We start from the raw sequence: 23,615 nt of genomic DNA, 5'->3' as shown, positions 1-23,615 counted from the left end.
TGTAGACCTGGTCTCCAGACTGCATCATGTCTCTCTGCAGGATTTCTACCTCTTCTTTCCTTCCTTCCTTCCTTCCTTCCTTCCTTCCTTCCTTCCTTCCTTCCTTCCTTCCTTCCTTCCTTCCTTCCTTCCTTCCTTCCTCTGTCCCCCCTCTCTCTTTATTTGTTTGTTTCTTCCTCTCATGCTGAAAGCTTCTGAGCTAATGCACAGACTTTTGGGAGATGCAGTTCAGAGACACCCAGATACTTTTGTATGAACAAGCAATCAGGACCCAGATGAGTAAAATCTTATGCCACATAGCTAGTAAACAATGGCACTCAAACCCACATCTTTCATTTCTAAATTCTGTGCCCTCCAGGACCCTCATCCTAGGATCCAAGGTTCAAAGCTGGAGGGACCATTAGAGGTCATCTATTCTACTATCCTTGTTTTGCATGGGAGAAAACCAATCCAGAGAGGGCAAAGTCACATAGGTAGCGAGTGGTCAAGGTAGGTTTTGAACCTAGATACTCTCCCTCCAAACCCAGAATGCTTTCTGTTGTACCACAATGTCTCCCAGGAATGCATGATGAAATTTTAACATTATGCAGCTTCCGAGCAAATCCTTCATCCTGACAATGGTTTGGTCCTGACACTTTTGCTTTTGCTTCCTTTGTAGGCCTTGAGCTAACCCTCAACCGTAGAAACAGCTTAAGAGTCTCTGCATTTTTTTCAACTTCACGTTTATTGATTTTCAACATTGAAACAGTTGTGCCAACACTGGCATCCTTATGTATACAAAATGTTACACTGAGCAATTCATATGTAGAAAACACCCTAATAGGGGACCCTAACAATAGGCATTATCAAGGTCCTATCCCACAGCCACGTGTGTAACCTGACTCAGCTTGTGCATTTTGGCTAAAAGTAATCTTTGAACGTGCCTTCCTTCCCCAAAGTTACTCCCTGGGCAGAGGTGTGCCAAGTGGCCCCATCAATAATAGCGCAAGAAAACTGCCTGCCTGCAGCACATGAATTCTTTCCCAGTTCCCAGGCTCAGTATCTGCCTGGTTGACACAGCCATTTTTTTTCCCTGAAATGGCATCTTTTTTGTCCCTAAGTCTCCTCATTGGCAGGGGTGATGGATCAGAAATGGGCATATATTCTCTTTACCACCGGGGTAAACTTTCTCCTTTGCCCTATTCTTGTAGAAATGTGCTTTTTTTTGGGGTGTGTGTGGAGGGGGGGACAATGTATCCCCATTTATGAGCAGGTCCAGGGGCTACCTATCAGGGCGTAGTGTCATGCATCCATTCTGTGGCCGCAGTCCAGCATGATGTGAATCTGATCTTCACTCAGTAAGGATTACAGTGGTTGCATGCTTTTGGAGAAGATGCCCATCCTGTTGTTTTCTTACATTTGAGGGCTTTGCAAGACATTTTTATATCTCCTGTTATCTCAAGTTCTCTTCTTCACCCTGATTTTTGGACTCTTAGTAACTACATCTCTTATGCTTTATTTAAACATTTAAATGAATGAGGGAAGACATCATTGTCCACCCTCAAGCAGCTTTGCATTTTATTTGAGAAGTCTTACAGCAAACACGTTACCATTCTTAGCATCCTCCATGCATGTGTTCATTTCAACAGTGACAGTGCATGTGGCTTCTCAGAGCCCACAGTTCAGTTACATTGCTAGTCTCACACAATTCTAAGGTTTCATGCAACAGAACAGTTTAACACTAAGATACAACGAGGAAATGGCATCTCCAGTGGCTCTTGAATGCATCGGCAATGAGCAGGGGTAGGGAGTTGTCCAGCTGTTAAGACTCAGGGTGCTCATCCTGAGAGTCACCACTGATGCTGGAACCTTGACTGCTTGTTTCCAAGTTCACGTGGGCTTTTTGGTCTTTGGCGAAGTCAATGAAAACCTGATGTTTCAAAGGAAAGCAAATGGTTACTGCCAGGTCAAATTAGATAAAATGCAGGGGGATGCCCACAGAAATACATGTGCACAAGAAATGAGGCATGGTGCTTCTCCAAGAAAACGCAAGAGGTACAAGATACATGTTCAAAATACTTCATTTAGAAATTGTTTATCTTAATTAGTAATAAAATAATTATGAACTTGTTATAGGCTATGCCTAAAATGTGGCCTAGTCCAGCAGGTTTGAAGTTTTCCTTGTTTAAAATGCAATAGGTAGTTGTTAACCATAAACAGACAATTAAAATTCATATTTTAAGTTCAAAAGCACATTAAACTAGAATTTAAAGGATGTCAATTGAAAGGAAATCTGAAACTGAAGGAGGCACCAGTCGGAGCCTGTCCAAGCTCCCACTATAGCATGTAATTTTTATATAATAGGCTAATAAATTAACTAAATTGGGATGCTAAGATGAGTCAAGAGGACTGAGGCTTTATTTTCCCACATGCTTATATCCTTAGTGGAAATTTTACCAGGGTCATGGGTCAGTTTATGTCTTAATATTTCAATACTATTTCTTTTCTTCAATCAATCAACCAATATCTATTAAACAAAACTAAGTCTTTTACAGTTTTTAAAAACAGCTCCTTAGGCTGGCTAATAATGTTTTTTTGGGGGGAGGCAGGGAGGAGTGAAGAGGGTTGATGCTGAGGGAAGAATGGAAGGTCTCAGATGAAAAAGACACAAATTAAACCTCACAGTATTAGGTCAAAGTCTCCTGTGGAAAAAAAAATGGAAGCTCCAGTAACTTGCTGTATGCATTGAAGATAAAGGAAAAGTCAGAGATTGTTAAAAAAAAAACAAAAACAACCCAGGGATAATGGTTCAATTAAATTTTTGAAAAACCAGTTATTGAATGTCTTCTATATGTAATGTACTGTGGCACCAGGCTATACTCATAAAAACAGGTATCCTTTTCATGATGGATGCACTGAAATTCTCCATAACATTGAGTTGGGCAACTTATACTGTTAAAAGGCAGCAGCAGTATTGAAGGCTGACTTTTGAAGCCCTTCCTTATACCAAGATAGATGATGCAAATCTCAATGGAGAGCACTCTTTGCAAAACCCCAATCGACTCAATCTTGCAAATCTACCCAAATTTGGATGAAGATTCTGTTTCAATATCCCTGCCTACACTATTGATTGGATTCTACTCCATAAAGATGACTGATAAGATCATTTGCTTTGGAATTCTGTCAAGTGGAAACTTAAGTAAAGCATTAACTGCAAGTTCACTTGTTAAATTGAATAAAAACTTCTTGTTTTGTACCGTATCTGCTTACTCTTCATTCCTTCATTTGTTCATTCAACAAGTATTTGTTTTATTGTGCAATGTGCTGTGCTAGAGGACATGTAAAGATAAATAATGGTTTTTGTCCTCAAGAGCCATAGAATCCAATTCAAAGATAAGATATGTTTGAACATATGAATGTTAATGATCATCCAACCTAGACTGTAAGTTTACAGGAAGAATGCAGACCATCATAAGATGTGATGACAGATAACTTCCCACTGGAGGGAGTCAGGAAAGTGTCGTCAAGGAGATGGCATTTAAGCTGGACCTTGATGAATAGGGACAGTATAAATGAGCAGAGATAAGGAAAGAGGAGGACTGGTAAGCATTCTACACACAGGAGACTTACTCACCAATGGCTATGCATTTTTAGAACTGAAATTCATAAGTTGTCCATTAAAGAAGTAATTACTTTCAGACGGTTAAAAAAACCCACAACTTTACCCCCAAATTCAAATATAAATTGATCAAAAGCTGTGCTGAGATTGGTGGTCCCAAAGACACTGATCTAATTAAAGCCCAATTCTATGTCATTAAAAAGATATAAATGGAACATTCACATTCAACAGCATGTGAAGTTCTAGGGATTAATCACAACATTTTTCTTACCTCTTCCAGAGTTGTCTGACTCACTAAGAAGTTTGTGATATTTAAGGCTGCCTTGTTTGTTTCTAGCAGATCAAATATATTTGCTACTCCTCCTGCTGTGACTGGCACATGATACTCCAGCATACTAAGATGCTGATCCTGTGGGAGTTAAAGGGATATAATGTATTTTGGGATGTCAGGTTGTATTGACTTGTTAGACATAACATTAACAAAGGCTAAGGAAACTGAAGATATTTTTTCTTTCTCCAGTAAAGGATGTTGCAGGATAAATATTGACTATATCATAAAATAATAGTTTGAAAAGGTGAAATGAACATTTTCACAAAATCTAAAAGATAAAAAGCAAAATGAAGAGCTAATGAAAATCATCAAGTATTTTCTGTTAACTTTACATAAACATTCATTCCAAGATCCTATAGAAATCAGTTTAGAATTAGTATCTTTCTATGAGAATTGTTCAAAGTTACTGAAAACTGGAAATTTCATGCTGCCTTCTTTTTGTATCTGACAGCCCCATATTTTCACAGTTTAGGGTAGGATACCTACTCTAGTCATGTAGGACAAGTTTTATCCTAATTGAACAGATAAAGAAAATTGAGACCCCTGGGGCAAAAAGGGACCTTCTCAGCATTTAGTAACTTCCCAGACCAGAATCTTGATTCCCTTTCTTGGACTTTTCCCACTATAACCAAACTGTCTTTCCATAATACCAGGCTTTTCTTTGCAGTTATTTTAAATGAGCTGACAGAATTGCATCAAGAAACAACAAGAGAAATGTCTTGAGTTGATCATTCTCCTATAAAAGCTTCCTTACTTCTTTCATGCTTGGACAATACTACATTTCCTCTTGCCTGTATTACTTTAAACACTTAAGCTTCAGTCCAATTTCTTATACTCTCTCAGAATATTAACACATTTTCATTTTTATAACTAATGAATCTTCTTCAGATGTCTAGGTATTCATTAATTTTTAAGATCTATAAGTCAATAAGGATACAACCAGATCATTTTAAAAATCTCCTTTGCAAATAATGAAACTGTGGTGATTATCTGAAGTAGAGTCACCTTCCTAAGACTGACTAATTGACTTATCTATCTATCTATTTGGATATATATGTGTTTTTACATACACACACACACACACAGAGCACACACACACACACACACACACACATATATATACAGCACACACACATACACATGCATATATATTATGTATAGTGTACATATGTATAGTATAGGTATCTAGGTAGATAGAGTACCAGGCTTGAAGTAAGGAAGACTCATCTCCTTGAGTTCCAGTCTGTCCTCAAACACTTACTAGCTATGTGACCCTGGTCAAGTCATTTAACCCTGTTTGCCTCAGTTTCCTCCTCTGTAAAATGAGCTAGAGAAGAAAAGGAAACCACTCCAAGTTTCTTTGCCAAGAAAACCCCAATTGGGGTCACAAAGAGTTGGACACAACTAAAAAATGACCGAACAACAATAATAATGATATATGTATCATATATATGGTGTATCTGAATAGTATATGTACATTTACTAAATATAGTACATGTATATATTTGTGTATATATATATACATATATATATACACACACACATACACACATATATATGCATTTATATAGCCATATACATACACATACACATACACATATACTATTCTGTTGTTGTTGTTGTTTTGTTGTTCAGTCATGACCCCATTTGGGGTTTTCTTGGCAAAGACACTAGAATGGTTTGCCATTTTCTCTTCCAGTGGATCAAGGCAAACAGAGATTAAATGACTTATCCAAGGTCATATAGCTAGTAAATGCCTGAGGCTGGATTTGAACTTAGTTCTTCCTGACTCCAAGCCCAATACTCTAATCACTGGGCCATGTGGCTGCCTCCATATGTGTATATACATCTATACATACACACACACACACATATACATGCATGTACACATCTACATATATACATACATATATATACATATGTATATACATATACATATATATACATATGTATGTATATATATATGTATATATATATATATATATACATATGTATATATATATATATATATATATACATACTAGATAGATATTACATATACATGCAAACTAAGGCAAAAATCACCATCCCATTTCCTGGTATCTTCCCTCTGCCTCCAGTTGAGTTATTAATATTAATTTTTACCACAAGCTGAAAACTCTGGCTTTTATACATTTGTGAAAATATTTAATAGATACATAAATACTAATAGTTTATATTTATAGGGCTTTACACATTATAACCTGTTCTATTCAAAACCACTCTATAAGGTCAAACATCATTATTCCCATTTTACAGATATGGAAACTAAGATTAAGTGGTTTACCCAGAGTCGTACAACTAGTAAATGTCAAAGCCAGGACTTCTGACTCTAAGTCCATGCTGTACTGTGATTATCCAATCAGCCCCCAAGTCTACGTCCCATTTGAAATCGCCCTCTTTTCAATCACATATTTACCTTTAGGTATGTTTTCGGGAAGTGTAGTTGCATGAACTGTGTCAGAGCTTCCATACTTGCTTTACTGCTCTTAAAATGAACCTTTACAGTAAATCCTCTTCCAAATCTAGAAGGAAAAATTGGAAAATGTGATGTGAGCTATGCTTTGGTGAAATCTTTTCTTTGGAAAACTAGGTAATAATCAGCAATTTAATGGTTTGCAACTGACCTTCACATTTTTCCTTTATTTTTTTTTTCACTTTAGGACAATCAAACTAGGTTTTGACTGGAAAAGATGCTAATGACATGATTTAAAAAATTTACCTACACTGACACACAGTCATACTCTTTGAATAACAGCTACATTTAGAAAATATCAATATTTTACAAAACTGTTGGTTTTCCATGATAAAAATGATTTAGTAATTAGATATCAGTTTTAGAGTTGTCATTTCTAATTTGAAGGTGAATCTGCGACTAGATATGCACATCTCTAGAGATCCAGTAATTCTACACCAGAAGAAATTAGCTTTGTTTTTCCTTCTTCAATGAATAGTGACTTCCTTATTGGACTTTTGGAATAGTGATGACACACAAATGATGGCTCTTCAGTATCCTCCTTTATCTGATGGAGGAGCACAGAAAATATTTGAAAGCAGAATTTACCTCTTTCCAGGGATGTCCAGTACTGCATCCTTCCTGCTGTGTTTTCACCTCCCTCTTAACCCTTTACCCTACTTGTTCCCACCTCTGCATCTCTGCTGCTATCATCACTTCCAATCAAAACAAACACCAACTAAGCTGTCTGTAGGGATAAAAAAAATCTTAACATAAACAGCAAGAATAATAAACTCCACAAAGCCAGGATGGCTTATAGGGTCCTTTTTCATCCTCCCTTCACTCTGGTGAATACCATTTTATGCTACAGAAAAGCAGTATTGTTATTAGATAGGGTAGGAAGAAATATTCTGAAATTTGATTTTACATATGTATGAACATATATGTAATAATAATATTAGGCAATATTTATATAGTGCTTTAAGGCTTACAAAGTACTTTACGAATATTATTTCACTTCATTCTCACAATAACCCTTGAGGGATTATTATTATTCCCATTCAACAGTTGAGGAAACTGAGACAAATAGAATTTCAGTGCCTTGCTTAAGGTCAAACAACTATTCAGTCTCTGAGGTCAAATTTGAACTCATGTCTATCTGACTCCAGGCCAGGCACTCTGTCTGCTATGGCACGACCTAGCTTCCTGCCAACATACACACACATAAAGCCTCTGGGGATCATAGGATATCACTTTTAGTATAACTTAGTATTAATAAGGTTTTTGTGTGTTTATTTCAACACATGAATTTTTTTTCCCCCTTACAGGCTTCAAATGTAGTAAAATTATAAAGCAATTTGTAGAACTGGGGAAATTGGTAATTAACATGCTGTCAAGTCTAGAATTTAATGTATTTGTCAAAGTTCAACTCAACCTGAATTAAAAATAACAGTATGAATGCCTTAGTCTGCTTCCTCTCTCTCTCTCTCTCTCTCTCTCTCTCTCTCTCTCTCTCTCTCTCTCTATATATATATATATATATATATATATATATATTTTTTTTTTTTTTTTTTTTTTTTTTTTGCCCCTCAAACATATCATGAGAAAAACCAATTTCTATAAGCTTTAGGTGTTCTTCATTGTCAGATTTTAAAAGTAAAATAAAACTGAAAGCAAGCATTTTTAAAATTTCAGGGGAAGATATTAATTTCTTTTAAATGATTTGCTTTCCTGCTCCATTTTCTCAATTCATTGTATAATAGGCAACTGAGATAATCCTTGAAGCAGAGCCTAACACATATCTAGATCAATTTGAGAAACAATCTGTTAGTTATTAACCTGCTTTTTATGTGCTGTAAAGAACCAATGCATTGGAATCTTCCATTCACCATAATGGCCAATCTGGTACAGAGGGCTTCGCACTCTTCCATGCTGAAAAACAAAATGGACAAATCTTCAATATTCTATATCAAGGATATAACTAAGTACTCAACTTAGATTATCTGTATCTTTTAATGAGCTAAAAAATAATGACTTCATTATTGGATTTTTGGAATTGTGATTATTCTTCCTGCTATATTGACCACCTTCCTCTATACCCTTTATCTTACTTACTTCTACCTTTGTGCTTTTGCTGCTATCATCATTTCCAAATAGAATTTGTCCCTGATTCTCCACATAAGTCCATTAGTTCTTTCAATACTTGCCAATTCATCTTTTCAAAGTTTTCCCCAAAGAATTATTTTATATCTCTCTCTCTAATTTTTGCCTTCCCAATTTAAAATTTAATGGTAACTGAAGGAAATCCCTTGATCCCTTGAGAGAAGACATCTATGGCCCTTAAATCTCACTGGGATCAGGTCTTCCTGTGTCCTGCAGATTCTTGGTTCCCTAGGAAGTGAGCATGAATATGGAGAAGAAGCAGAGCTTTATTAAGAGATCTGATATTAAAGAATTAAGGGAATGGAGATTTAGGTTGCAAGGTCTAAGGTGCTTTGTTTAGGGGCAGAGGTGGATAGGTAAAGCTATGCCAAGATAGTAATCTTGAGTTGCCAGTGTAAGTACCAGAATAAAAGAGAGTAAGGGTAAAGGATGGACTGTATTTTAGGGTGGTATAGTCATAGCATGTGCCAAAAGCTGGAGGCTAAGGTGGGGTAGGGGGAAGAAATGCCCTCCATAGCAACACCTGGAATCTGCCCTAGATGCCTAAAAGGATTACTTTTCTTTTCCCACTGTTTCAGCTTCCTTCCCCACCTTTTACCATAAGTGGAAGATCATTGTTTCTGGAGTCAGAGGACCTGCATTCAGATACCTCATCAGATACTTAACACCTGTGTGACCTTGGGGAAGTTACTAAAGCTCTCTGTGCCTCAGTTTCCTCATCTGTAAAATGAAGAAGTCCTTTTCAGCTCTAAATCTATGATCATATGAACCTCTTTTCCCATCTCCTCTATTTGTTTCAAAATCTATTAATTTAGAAGCAAATTTTTGGGTTGAATTTTATCAGTTGAAAGCCAAAACAGAGCATGGGAACACTGAGACTTATGAAGATACTGGCTTATTTAGAGAGGCCTGGTTCCTAGATAGAACTTTCCTCTGTTCAGCTAATTATCAGAGATACAGGATGAGGCAGTTTCAGGATCCAATAAAGAAAGTGGCTTTTCTAGCATTTCCAAAGCAACAATGATTACTTGTATCCTCAAATTGATAATAATAATAATAATAATAATAATAATAGCTAGCATTTGTATAGAGCTTTAAGGTTTGCAAAGCTCTTTACAGGTGTTATCTCATTTTACTTTCACATAAACCTGGGCACTAAGTAATCTGCATTTTACAGATGAGAGAACTGAGGCAGATGAGGTTAAGTGACTTTCCTTGAGTCATACAGCCAGTAAGTATCTGAGGTCAGATTTGAATTCTGGTCTTCTTGATTCCATGTCCAGCTCTATTCACTGAGCCACATTACTGCCCAGGAGTACCTTCTTTTGTTCAATCATTAAGGACAGGAAGGTGAGAACACATCTAGTGTTGTGGGATCCCTTTATCCCTGGCTCTTATGAGAAAGAGCCAATTAAATCCAAATGACTGTTCTGGTGCTGATGGAAAGCTCATCTAGTCAATGACACGGAAAAAAGAAAGCAGAATAGTTTCCTTCCTTAAATTCCAGCCCCATCCCTTTAAAAGGAATAGAATAACTACTTTCAAAGGGCGGTCCCATTTGTACAAATTCCTGCATTTAATACTTGATAGTAAATTATTAAATATGGGCTAAAGATACTTTGGGTTTGGGGGGGTACAGATAGATGATTTTATTGCTGTAGGAAATTCCCAGATAGGATATTCCATACATTAATGCAGATTAGCAATTGTTTCACAACTTCTAGTCCCAGAGAGTCGGCTGGAACATTCTGAAGTTAGGTCGGGTGTTTAGGTTCACACAGCCAGTATCTCAGAGGCAAGATTTCAGCCCAGGTCTTCCTGACTTCAAGGCCAGCTTTCTATTCTCTTCCATGATACCTCAAACAGCCTTTCCTGTATTTTTAAAGTTTGTGAGTATGGTCTTAGCATATAATTACTTTATGCTAAAAAGTATGTTATCCACATCCTCTTTAAATCTAATCTTTAAATGTATGCTTAGGTTTACTCTACATATTTATCTTAGAAACTACTGAACAAACATTAAATTTAAACAGCTAGTTAGGCTAAACAAATATATGATTAAGTTTAAATAGATGATGGCTTGGGTCCTTTATCTCCAAGGTGATTTAGGTCCTTATTTTTAAATCTTCTACCACATGCTTCCTAGCATATTGCTGTGCATATATGAAAGGCAGTTAACAAATTCTTATCGTTTTGATGAGTTGTAAATGTTATAACTGATTGTTTTCCTATCATCAAGAGGATAGATCAAAGAGTTCATGTTTTTAGATCTCCAAGTTTCTACAATTCAGTTTACCTGTGAGAAGTAAGTACCACTGAACATTTGTTTTGTACTTCTTCTGAAATAATCTTCCAGAGATGTCGTTTAGATTTAGGATCCATTCCAGAGCTTGGTTCATCCTTAATAAAAAAAAACACAAGAAAAAGTAATTAATCAAATTAATTAATTTTTGGATGAGATGCCTTACATGAATCATCACCACATCTGGCTTCCCTAGCCCTGAACTCCCTTAATGAGGTCCTATGACTAACTCATTTTAGGTTCCAGGGGCTTGTTTTTGCAGCTGTCAGAAAGCACCAAGATTAATCATTTTAAATTGTCGTTCCATTCCCCAAAGTGACTATGTAAAAATGACACCTTGTTACTCTACACCTGCCTCTTCTGTTTCTTTGGTCGAATTTCTACCTCATTGCCTGACAAAATAAGGTTGGCACTTTTCTCCCTGCATGGTCAGGTCCAGATCTGAGGGCCAGAATGCCAGGCTTTGTCCCCAAATCACATGGCCTGAGCCAAATTGTCAGTCCACTTCTGAATGCAGAGCTATTTATTATTGTTGCTGAGAATACACTCTGTAGTTGCAACAGAAAGAAATGGGATGATGTATGGGAGGGTTTGGAAATGTAAGGAAACTTGGAATGACAGTTGTTACTGGTTCCTCTTTAGAACCCGGGAAGATATATTTTTTTTAATTCTGCATTATTTATTGAGCTGTGATAATTTTGATAAAAATAGCACACATTTGCCTAGTGCTTTAGAATTCAGACAGCACTTAGAAAACAATGCCCCTTCTGAGATGGGTAGAGTGAGTATTATTACTGCTGTGTGCCAGGCAACATAAAATATTACCTTTAATTTTAAAATGAGGAACATTTGGCTCAGAGAGGCTAAGGACTTGTTCATAGTCAAAACAATGAGGTGGCAATGAAAAAGCTTGAATTTGGGCATTTCTATATCCAGTGTTCTTTCTATGCCATGATGCCTCTTATCATGCCAGGATGGTGTTATAAGGCAAAGAAATGTACAAAAGATGAATGTGCCCTTAAGGAACTTATATTCTTTCTATCTTATAATATTAAATGGATGTGTGTATTACATATACACATATGATATATATACAGTGTATATAAAAACATACACACAATAGTTATATAACATATATTATAATACATATAATACACATGTATATAAATATCTACATGTATGTATACACAGTGGATGAGCTCAAAGATATGTGTATGTGTGTAGATACATATATATTTCTATCTAAATATTCTCACAGCTGTATTTATCTTTATCTGTCTGGCTGTCAATTTATCTATATGTTAGACAGACAATGCAAATGGGCAAATTGAACCCAATGAATCAACAAGCATTTATTAAGTGCCCTTGGAGTACAAAGACAACATTTCAACAGGTCCTGCCATCAATAAGTTTGACTGGGGAAGAAAACATGTATTCATGCAAGAACATACAAGAGGAATACATGGTCATTTACTGGGAGGTGGGGGGGCTAGCAGCTGGGGAGATCAGGAAAGGCCCCTAAGGAGGTAGCCTTTGAGCTATTATGAATTATGAAAGAAGCTAGGCATTCTTAGAGGTACAGGTGAGATGGGAATGCATCAGCCTCTGGAAAGGCATAGAGATAGGAGACTGAACCACATCACTGCCCAGCTATGTGTTCTATGGCTATAAATTATGGAACACTAGAGTATCAATCAGAAGGCAGTGGTGAGGTACATGGTGAATGTGAGCAGGCTATGTAACACAGACTAGATGAGAAACTATTAAGAAGTACTAGAATGAAGGATGCCATCAAAATGACCAAAAAAGACAGGCTGGGAATATGGCAAGAGAAAGGCAGAGCCAACAGCTTGCCCGCTCCACTAGCCTCCTTGCAGTACCAAGAAAGGGAGAAAGGTCTCAGTACAGTAGGTTGGATGCCCTATCGCCAACTTGTGGGATGACACGGATATGAGTTACACCAAAAGGGCAGGAGTGGATGGGCTGCAATCTGTATCATTGGAAGGAATGTCCCACACTGACGAGATCACAAATTCATTGCAGCATCACTAGCATCTAGCACAGTGGCTGCTTAATGAATGTTTGTTGAATGATCATAAAAGTGAAATAAAAAGAGGTTCTGCTCAAGTAATTAAGATGAAAGGTACAAATTATATTTTGAAAATGAATTCTGTATAGCAAATAGGTAATTGCCAAAGAAAGTAATAAATCCTAATATACTATCATAGGCCAGCATTAGGTAGATATATTGCTATTTCTAGAGGTCATTTACCTAAGCATATAATAAGGGTTGGTTTGCTGCCTTCTTAGATAAAGGACTAAAAGCCCTCCTATTTTATTTTATTTTTGCAAGGCAGTCAGGGTTAAGTGACTTGTCCAAGGCCGCACAGCTAGTAAGTGTCAAGTGTCTGAGTCTAGATTTGAACTCAGTTCCTTCCGACTCTATCTACTGCACCACCTAACTGCCTTCTACAAGCCATTTAAAAAAGGAAATATAAGTGTTTTAGGAATTTGTAAAACCCAGGATGACTTTTCGCCTGCAAGAGCCATTTGTCTTTTTTGAAGGCTAGGTTTATACAAATGCACATAAAGCATTTCACCTCTTTCTCACTTAATCTGGTGCGATTCAGCCAGATTTATCAATGCCTTGCATTTGCACCATTCTTTTAGCTTTTCAAAGCCCTTACATCTCTCTTATCCCATAGGAGAGCCTAAGGCTGATTTGTTTATGTTAAAAAGTGTTTATGCCCCTCGGATTCCATTATTGTGCTGGTGTTGAGGGAGATAGAGCTTGTGCAGTGAACTTCTGGGTAGGAGTTGTGGTGAGTTGATTTCATAGGACCTCAGCTTGGATGGCACCATCAAAGTCATCTAGTCCCATTTCAGTTCTGGAATGAATCTCTTCTAAAACGTTGTGGGCTACTTAGCCTATGCTAAAGTACTTCCAGTGACAATCTCTTTACTGCTTCACAATGTAGCTTATCCCACTGTTGGGAAGCTTTAATTGTTAGAAAATCAGTTTTGTGTTGAGCTGAAATCTTCTTATGTGTAAACTTATACCGTTTGGATCCAGTTTAGACCTTTGAGAGAACTATTTGACCTAGGGTATCACTAAATTCAAGTTAGTTTATAAGATTTTTATTATATGTATCACTAGACATTGCAAGGGCTCTTGTAGGATTTAGAGGCCTCTGAAAGGAGAGGATCACTGTGAATAAATGGTATAGGTAATTCTGGATGAATGGGAGGCTTTGTGCCATGTTCTTCATTCAGTTCAGTACTGAAGCTCACACCACTGTTTGTATCATCTGTATGTCCAAAGATGAGAGCCATCACCAGGGTGGGTGTGAGCAGGGCTTTCCCACAGAGCATCAACATTTGAAAGCATCAGATCTAGATGACATTGACAGCAGCTGCCATCTCTAATCGTCATAGAAACAACAGAGATTCACACCTAGTTAGCTAGAAAAATTAACGGAAATGTCAAGATACTAGATAACAGGTGTCCTCTACTCTGATTGACTTCCGTCTGTCCTTTTTCTGTCATCTGCCCTGGGTGAAGTTTGTCATACTTGCTGCGGGCATAAAACTCCTTTATGCCCAAATAACTCTACCTGGGACCAATCTATTTTATTAATACTTACTAAACACTAATTGACCATATAACTTTGGGTGAGGTCATGAGTATTATCATAGAATCATAGTTTCATAGATTTAGACCAGGAAGTGAACTTTAGAAGTCAAGTACAACCCTTTTATTTTATAAGATGAGGAAACTGAGGCCCATATAGGTTAGGGACTTTCCCAGCTAATAAGTGTCCAAGTCAGGATTGAACCCTGGCCTTCTGGATTCCAAATTTTCTATATACACTCTACTACACTACCTCTTAATAGTAAATCATTCACATTACCCAAAGTCAAATAATGAACATTTTCTTTTAAAACATGTCCGTTCTTTGTTAGCAAATGTTGGTAGAATGTCTCAAGCCAATCTCATTTCCTGTCATTTTTTTTTAGAATGAAGGAAAGTGAGAGCTTGAAAGGAGCAATGATAAAGGGAAGACTTGTGACTACAGCCTACATAGATTAGTTGGAAGTGATTTTGTCCATCAGGGGGATGAAGTAGCCAAAAAGACCTAGGTTATAGAAACTGCTTCAGAGATCTAAGCAGGACAGAGACCCAGGTGAGATGAAAAGGCAAGCTGCCTCTTAAAAAGCCAGAACATGAAGACTTACAAAATAAGGTGGCTCAAAAGCTGGAAATTTAGGGGAAGTAATTTTTAGGTTCCAGATGGGAGAAAAACTAATTTATTATTGAGAATTGAAGGAAGGTGACTTCATGGCTAGAGGACCAGAAGGACTGAACAAGGTGGATGGGATCAAGAGAATAGGAAGTCCTGGCTGATAGTCAGACTCTGAGGCCTGAAAAAGCTGATTCCTGAAGGCTATGAAGGACAACTCAAGGTATTCAATCCTACAGCACTGAAACAAAAACTGGATTAGCATCAAAGAAGTTAGGCAGGACTCCACTGAAAAAAAAGGTAGGCATGTTCTGTAGCTAGTGGAAGACCATAATTAAACTTTAAGAACTTTTGCAATCTGCAGGGAGAAGAAAGAAAGGGAAAAAGAGGAAAGATGACCTTTTCATTAACTAGGAATTAAACCCTATCAAGCTCTGGCTTTAAGTCCACTAGCCTGAATTATTCATGACACGTGTTATTGTTCCACTGAAATCCATACAGAGATCTAGAGTTTCAAATGAAAGCATCTTCTCTGACATCTTGTTTGAGTACAAAACTGATCTCAGATGTTAATTGATTTAGATAAAATGCATAGACAAAAAAGTGTGATCTGTGTGAGTTTGTGAAAAGTTGATCTGCCTTCTCTAAAGCTTAGCAGCCTGAGTATAAATTATTCTCCTACCAGCAGTAGAATTGATGGCTTCCCAATCAAGGCTATTGCAGTTGATAATTTTCTTTTTGTGCCATAGCTGCACATAGATGTGACTTTTTCTTTATAGGGCATCAGCTGAAGTCTCCAAAGAAGTTTATGAACAATCTGTAGGAAAAAAAATCAAAAAGAAATTAGAGCACCTTTACATACACATGTATATCTTACAAAAGAAGTAGAAAAAAAATTTGGGGGGGAGCATTTGACCTCAGATCTTCTTGAGAGAGAACTATAAGTGATGATTGGATTTTAAAGGGAGACAGATTTGGAGGTGAATAGTAGGGAGAAATTTCCCCGAATTAGAACTGTCCCAAAGGGAGTTCTCCATTGCTTGTAAGCTTAACCAGGAGCTGAGTGTTCACTGGTTGGGGCTGTTATAAAAGGACTCCATGATTGGGTAGAGTTGAATTAGATTCTCTGCCTATGATTGTATGATCCTTAATACTTTAATAGAACCACATTTACCAGAGTGCAACACTTAAAACTGACATATAACAGATGATGGTGAAGTTTTGAAACAGAAACACAAAGTTTTTTTTAATGACCATATGAAACAATACTTGTCTTTTATTTTATTTTTAATTTATGGAATAAAACAAGCATTTCCATAACATAGTATAATAAAAAAAAAGATGTTTGTATGTGGAACTGCAAATCTACTATGCACAACTTGCTCTTCCTTTCAAATATACAACAAAATTATCATGTAAATTTATTTTTTTCCCATATGAGATAATATTTGTAAAGCACTTAGCATGATGCATGGCATATAGTAGGCACTTTACGAATCCTTGTTCCTTTCCCTTCCTTTTCCCTTCCTTTAGCCATCTACTCCACAAAGTTCTAGGTTTGAAACAAATGTTTTCAACTAAATAAACAAGGAACCACAAAATATGGTAGGGAGCTGGAATAGAGACTGAACTTGCGACTTCATTGATACAGGGAAATTTTAGGGAGGAAGTTGCCTCTATCAATACTGATTGGCACCTCCCCTGTAGCATATTGTCATAGAAAGTCTTCTGGGGCACTGATAGGTTATGTGACACAGAGCCAGGGTGACATGGCCAAAGTGTCAGAGGCAGAATTTGACCTCAGATCTTCTTGATTCTCAGGCCAGCTTTCTATCAAATGTGCTTTTCTGCCTACTACCTTTGCAAGCCTGCCTTGCTGAACCAATTAAACAGACACTGTAATGTTTTTATTAAAAAAAAAAACTTAGTAATTGCTGTTGAAAACAAAATCCTCTCTATTTAATCACTCTTCAGCCCAGGAATTTCAGTAATGGTTCTTGAGATGATTAGTAAATATGGCCAGAGACTTCCTTCAGTGTCATTTTCCTTTGGCTGACTCAGATGTTTAGAGAATCTCCTTTTGCATAACCCAGCTCCCATAGTTCAAGCCCAAAAGCAGTCTGGTCTATACTATTCCAGTTTTGACCCTTCACTTGCCTTACTTTTAATATTTCATTCCAAGCATCTTTCAAAACTCATCTTAGGATTCAGGACCAATGATCAGAAAAGTATATGCCCATTCACTCTTAGGTGTTTCTTTTAGAAATGACCTAGGACTGTCAACTCTTTATCACACTGCAACAGTAGCCTTGCCTACAAAGCAAGTTTAAGTCTCTGTTACAAGACTTGTAGTAATGGCACCATGAAATCCAATGTGCAATTTCCATTCAGCATTTGTCCTCTCTGTGGAGTGTACTCTCAGAACCATTTTCAACCTATCTAAAACCTTAGGGACAAAATTTGGAAACTGTTGAAGCTCTGCACAAATAATTAAGAGGAAAGATATAAGTAATGTTTTGAAAAAGTTGATTATATATAAAATATTGTTGATTGTTTTTTGTTCTCGAAGAGGATGATGACATCAGGAAGGTGATGCCATGACATGCAAGTGAATTGGATTTAAGGGAGGGAGGGCTGTGCAAAGTCACCAGCCTCATTTTCTCCTCTACAGCCATCTGGGTCTAGTGGCCAGATAGAGATCAAGATGACGAGAGATGGCCTCACATATTTAAAATAAGGGATATTACAAGTAGGTAATATATATAAACATGAATAAATCCTGACAGAATCAGGTCAATATTAGGTGGAAATCCTGGTATTCTTAGTGGGAACTTACATCTACATGAAAAAAGTTGGTGGCTCCCTTTTCTACTAAGAGACTGAAAAACAATTTTTCAAAAGGAATACATTGGATTTTAGAAATTAGTAAAATGAAAAAAAAACTTTAAAATTTAGCAATGTTATGTAAGTATACATACTTATATATATATATATATATATATATAAGTATACATACTTATATATATATATATATATATATATACACATACATATATATATATATATATATATGTTATGTTCTTATAAGTATTCTGATCTGGTAAGTTTGAATTGCTTTATGCATTTTGAGCCATAAAATCATATCATAGATAGAGCTGGAAGAAACCTTTGAAGTCATCTAATCCAACCCCTACCTACAGTGTGATATTTACTCAAGGGATACTCTGGTTATTCCTGGTGTAAAATTATGCTAGCAAAGAGACCCCGAGCTGAAAAAAGGTACATCCCTCAGAATCTTAATAGGAGTTAAATACATCTGTAGACTAATGCATTCTACCTTTAATAAGTAAAGAGGTGTAGCTGATCACCAGAATCAAAATGGAAGCTACCCTATCTGGCCAGAATTTCAAATGATGACCTAAAATTCCCTTCCCACATAGTTTAACTGTTTGGGAAAATTATTGCCCATTCTGAAAATGCCTTAACTTCATTTTAATAGTCACTTATATCTTTAAAGGACTGCTGAGTAATTTTGGTACTGAGAAAATTGTAGGGTTTTGTGTTGTTTTTTGAAGTTCCATAGCTGAGTTATAGTGAGTTTCCCCAGAGACCTAATCAGTAGTGAACATGAGCTAAGGAATCTTGAGGTCAATTCAAATGTCTCAAAATTTAGTGCCTACAACTGATCTGGGTACTAAATTATGTATGGGTACCAAGGCAAACCTCGGTGAAGGATCCCTGCAAATACGTGATCCTTTATTTGGCATTTGAGAAAGGAGAGGCAAGCAGATGCTTTTCAGAGAATTTTTAAATCCAAAACCCACAACCTGGAAAATGATGGATATTTCCTCTTTCAGTAGAGCTCTTGCAAAATATTTAAAGCCCAAATGAAGTCTATGTTATTGCACCTTTGACCAGTCACCTACCTTATTTCTAATGTTGGGAATGCAAATATTCAGAACAAATTCCAAACGATGTAATGTCATAAAACTTAAGGGCATTATAAAGCTTGGCTTCTCATTATTCTGGCAAATGCAAGAGTTTTCATTTACCAAATTGGTGGAAATGTGGAAAAGGAAGAATAAGGATTGTCCAATGAGCTCAGCTTTTCAATCACATACTCACTTCCTTAATGTCTTTCTCTGGAATTCCATGTATTCTAGCATAAAAGTACAGGTGTTCTTCCACAGTTACCAGATCATCTAAGGCATCTTCCTGTGGGCAGTAGCCAATTGATGAATAGTGTGTATCCACTCGACCCAGGGATCTGAATCATGGGATGAAAGGAGGGAAGGGGGGGGAGGAGAGAGAGAGAGAGAGAGAGAGAGAGAGAGAGAGAGAGAGAGAGAGAGAGAGAGAGAGAGAGAGAGAGAGAGAAGTTTAAATAGGCGTATATCTCCTTTGATAGCTTACATGAGCTGAAAAGGGAAAATATGTCATATAATTGGTGGCTGGCTTATTGAAGAATATTAATAATAATATCAACTAGATTTATATAGTGCTTTAAGGTTTGCAAAGAGCATTTGCAAGTATCACCATATGAGGATAACCTCACAACAATTCGGGGTGGGGAGTTATTGTTATCCCCACTTTACAGATGAAGAAACTGAGGCAGATGGAAGGCTTTTTAAAATTACTTTCCCAGGGTCACACAGCTAGTCTGGGGCTGTATTGGAACTCGGATCTTCCTGACTCCACCTCCAGTGTTCTCACAAAGGCCTACATCCTCATTACCAAAATAGTTGAACATATTTTTCTTCACCTCAGTAGCTCCTCATCTAAATCTTTTCAAGCCATCAGCAAAGCCAAGTGGGGAACCAAGATGTCCAGTTTTCTCTCTCATCAGGATTGTGCTTTGCTACTTAGAATACCAGTTTTTTCATACCCAGTTTGATTTCTGATCAGGATTTTTCCACTTGATGCAATGATGTCCCCAGTCAACATTTTGAAGATAGTAGTCTTCCCTGCTCCATTCACTCCCAGGAGGCCAAAACACTGGTTTGAGAAAAAGATTTATATAGTCATGAAGAATGTATAGAATGCAACGATATGATATCCCTTCTTTCTTTCTTTCTTTATTTTTTTTTTTTGGTTAGTCAATGGGATTAAGTGACTTGCCCAGGGTCACACAGCTAGTAAGTATTACATGTCTGAGTCCAGATTTGAACTCAGGTCCTCTTGGCTCCAGGGCTGGTGCTCTATCTACTATGCTACCTAGCTGTCCCTATCCCTTCTTTCTTTTTTCATTTTGACAAAGTCAGTTATTGGAAAAGTAAGTGCTAATGGAAATACTTTTGGATGGTGAAAAATAGCCATTCAAGTTGTATCCCAACCTTGATACTTACTAATTATGTGATAAAAGGACAAAACATCTCTCTTACTCTCAGTTGCTTGATATGTAAAATGGGGATAATATCTTTCACACCACATATCTCCCAGGGTTATTGGGGGAAAGTTGTCTATAAAGTTTGAAGAATTACAGAAATATAAGCTATTGATGTAAAGTACTTGCCCTGCTATTTTTCATAGCTTTGCGATTTCAATTTCAAGATAAATGGCCAGGCATATGACATCTAACCAACTCCAATATACATTTTTATAGTTTAAAATATCATGCACATGTTTATTATTTACCCAACACACAAGAACCAAATGATAGCATCAGTCATTGGCCATATTCAGTTTCTAAAAAGGAGGGTAAGGTCATTTACTTAAGGCACTTGGTACTGGTTCAGGACAAATATGTGTGTTATCACATGCTAGTTTCTTTTTTTAACCTCAGTTTTATCCTGAATTATATTATGTGTCACATTATTGCCAGTTTTTAGGCAAATCCACTGAAGGGTGAAACAATTTTGCTTAATTTTCTTGGCAAGGAAGCTCTTAGTCACAAAAGATATGTGAGATGACATGAGAAAGAGACTGCCTAATGGCACATACATCACAGAATGTGAAGGCTAGGCTTTTCTTCATTTTAATTATCCAAACATTTTAATATACACTTAAGGTGTACTGCATTAACATACTATATTAAGGTAAAACTTAGGGCAGCTAGGTGGTACAATGGATAGAGCACCAGGTCTGAAGTAAGGAAGATTCATCTTTCTGAATTCAAATCCAGCCTCAGACACTTAGTAGCTGTGTGACCCTGGGTAAGTCACTTAACTCTATTTGCCTCGGTTTCCTCATCTGTAAAATGAGCTGGAGAATGAATGGCAAACCATTCCAATATCTTTGCATGAAAATCCTAAATGGAGTCACAGATATTTGGACATGACTGAAAATGCCTAAAACAACTATACTTAATGTGAAGAAACACTCTCTTAGAAGTTATGTTCTAACACCTCATTTGAAAGTGTAGCATAAAAAGAATTTGCTGACTTGGCTAAAATAATGAAGATTTACAGGTTGCTTCTCATTGACAAAATCATAACTTTGCTGAATGGTTCACTCTAGCAATTTCTCTGTGCTGCTACAGCCTTTCCCTCCAAGCCATCCATCTACTTGGTCTGTATCCTGTTTGTACCATTTATTTAGAATTTAAGTTCCAAGAGGGCACTGACTGGTAATGGATCTCTTTGTATCCCTTATGCTTGGGGTGGGGGTGGGGGAGGAACAAACATTTATTTAGCTTCTAGTATGTGTTAGGCTCTGTGCCAAGCACTTTACAGATATTATCTCATTTGATTCTTACAACAATCCTTTCAGGTAGATGGCTATTTTGGTCCCAATTGTATAACTGAGAAAACTGAGGCAGGCAATGGTTCAGTTGGCTTACCAAGGACCACACAGCTTATAAGTGTCTGAGGGCAGATTTGAACTCAGGTCTTCCTGAATCCAGATCCAGCATTCTATCAACTCAACCACCTGGTTGACTCTATACATAATGTTAACCAAATAATAAGATTTTAATAAATGCTTATTGACTGACTGTTCTCTAAATTCTGCAAATGTAGGTGTTCACTTCAAACCCACTCAGTTTACACTAAGGAAGCCTAGGTGGAAATAACAGAAGAAAGGAAGCAGAAATACTCATTTTTAAAATATACTACTACTTCAGCGGAAATGGAAGGTGCATATAGCAATGCAATAATCATTACATGCTGTCCTCCCAGCATATTAATGATTAAACAATAACGTACTCAGGATGAAGAATGACTTTCCACTAACTGTTTCTAAGATTCCCCAACATTTTGTAAACATCTTAGTTATGTTCTAACATCTTATTAATGGGGAAGAAACTAAGGAGCAAGGATTTTTATACCAGCATTCAGTGACAACTGACCGTAAGGTTCTGTGTGTGTGTGTGTGTGTGTGTGTGTGTGTGTGTGTGTGTGTGTGTGTGTCTCCTATCCCCTCTTCAAACAGATGCAGTGCTCTGTATGGAGGAGGGTTCAATAAATTTCATTGATGGACTCCTAATCTAATAGTCAAGACAGGCAAGGATTTCACCTGCCACTGCCAGTTGAAAATGAAATAGACTCTGATGTTGAACCGATCATTTTGTTTGCTTTGGAGAATCATAAATCCAAGACAGGAGATAATCTCTAGTTCAGTTATTCCAAATGCCTAGATGATGAGCAGAGTCACAGCCAACTCTTACCACCCTGTGCTATCAGAGAAGATTATAAGTTCATAGTGTAAAATGGCACTTGATATACGATTGTCCTCTTTTCCCTACCATTGGTCTTCAGTGATGACTTATCCCAGAACCTACCATTATTTCTCAGGGCTCTTTGCAGGCTTTTTCTCATGTTTTCTAGTTCTGCTGTTTCTCAACTGGAGCCCTTAAACTTGCTTCATTTTGACTATGCCTTTTACAGTGGGAGTGGGGGTGTTCCATACCTGTGATTTCATTGATATGGGAAACTCCACCCCATGGAACAAAGAACTACTTCATTCTAACTGACCTAGAATGAAAATTCCCTCTCTCAGTACATATTCACAACTCTCCTGTTTTAGAGAATTGCCTGGGGCAATGAAAATTAATAGACTGGACTGGTTGTAAATGTAAACATAGGTCTTGAACCCAGGTCTTCCAGTCTCCCAACCTCACGCTATATCCATTATTCCAGGCTTTCATGCCTTATACATAAGAAGTACTTAATAAATGTTTGTTGAATTGTTGTCCCTTCAAGAAGCAGTACAGAATAAAAAAAAAAGAGGGAGGCAGTATCTAGATATGTTTTGTTATGGAAAATCTGGCATAGGGAATATCATAAGCTGGGCAGAATCCTATGAGTTGGGTTGGTGAAGGAAATAATTCACAAAAATACTTGAGTAATACAGATAATTACAGGATCATAGCTTTAGAACTGGGAGTTAGAGGATTAGAAATCATCTAATGCATGAGCTAACTTGTAGTTCATAAACTTTTTAAAACATTGTAGTAACTGCATTTCAACATAATTAGTTTCCTTTGCAATCCTGTATATTTTATTTTATGCATTTAAAAATGTTATTTTGAGAAAGGGTTCATTGGCTTCACCAGACTGCTAAAGGGTATG

The 23,615-nt window shown here is 37.0% G+C and overlaps 1 protein-coding gene across 1 annotated transcript in view; it reads right to left on the bottom strand.

Moving 5' to 3' along the window:
- Positions 1 to 727: 727 nt before the first annotated feature.
- The window catches only part of ABCA12 (ATP binding cassette subfamily A member 12), a 240,178-nt gene continuing 217,290 nt past the window's right edge, over positions 728 to 23,615 (bottom strand). The window contains exons 46-53 of the mRNA XM_021002700.2: positions 19,994 to 20,103; positions 19,234 to 19,375; positions 15,791 to 15,925; positions 10,862 to 10,965; positions 8,242 to 8,334; positions 6,367 to 6,472; positions 3,870 to 4,007; positions 728 to 1,909 (exon numbers count right to left, since the gene is read on the bottom strand). Coding sequence (XP_020858359.1) covers positions 1,802 to 1,909; positions 3,870 to 4,007; positions 6,367 to 6,472; positions 8,242 to 8,334; positions 10,862 to 10,965; positions 15,791 to 15,925; positions 19,234 to 19,375; positions 19,994 to 20,103 — 936 coding nt within the window. The 3' untranslated portion in view covers positions 728 to 1,801. The remainder of the gene's footprint in view (positions 1,910 to 3,869; positions 4,008 to 6,366; positions 6,473 to 8,241; positions 8,335 to 10,861; positions 10,966 to 15,790; positions 15,926 to 19,233; positions 19,376 to 19,993; positions 20,104 to 23,615) is intronic.

The sequence above is a fragment of the Phascolarctos cinereus genome, unplaced genomic scaffold (assembly GCF_003287225.1).
Source record: "Phascolarctos cinereus isolate Bilbo 61053 unplaced genomic scaffold, phaCin_HiC Scaffold_7;HRSCAF=346, whole genome shotgun sequence".
Taxonomy (NCBI): domain Eukaryota; kingdom Metazoa; phylum Chordata; class Mammalia; order Diprotodontia; family Phascolarctidae; genus Phascolarctos; species Phascolarctos cinereus.
The sequence above is the reverse complement of the archived record's forward strand: the minus strand, read 5'-3'. Positions and strand labels throughout refer to the sequence as shown.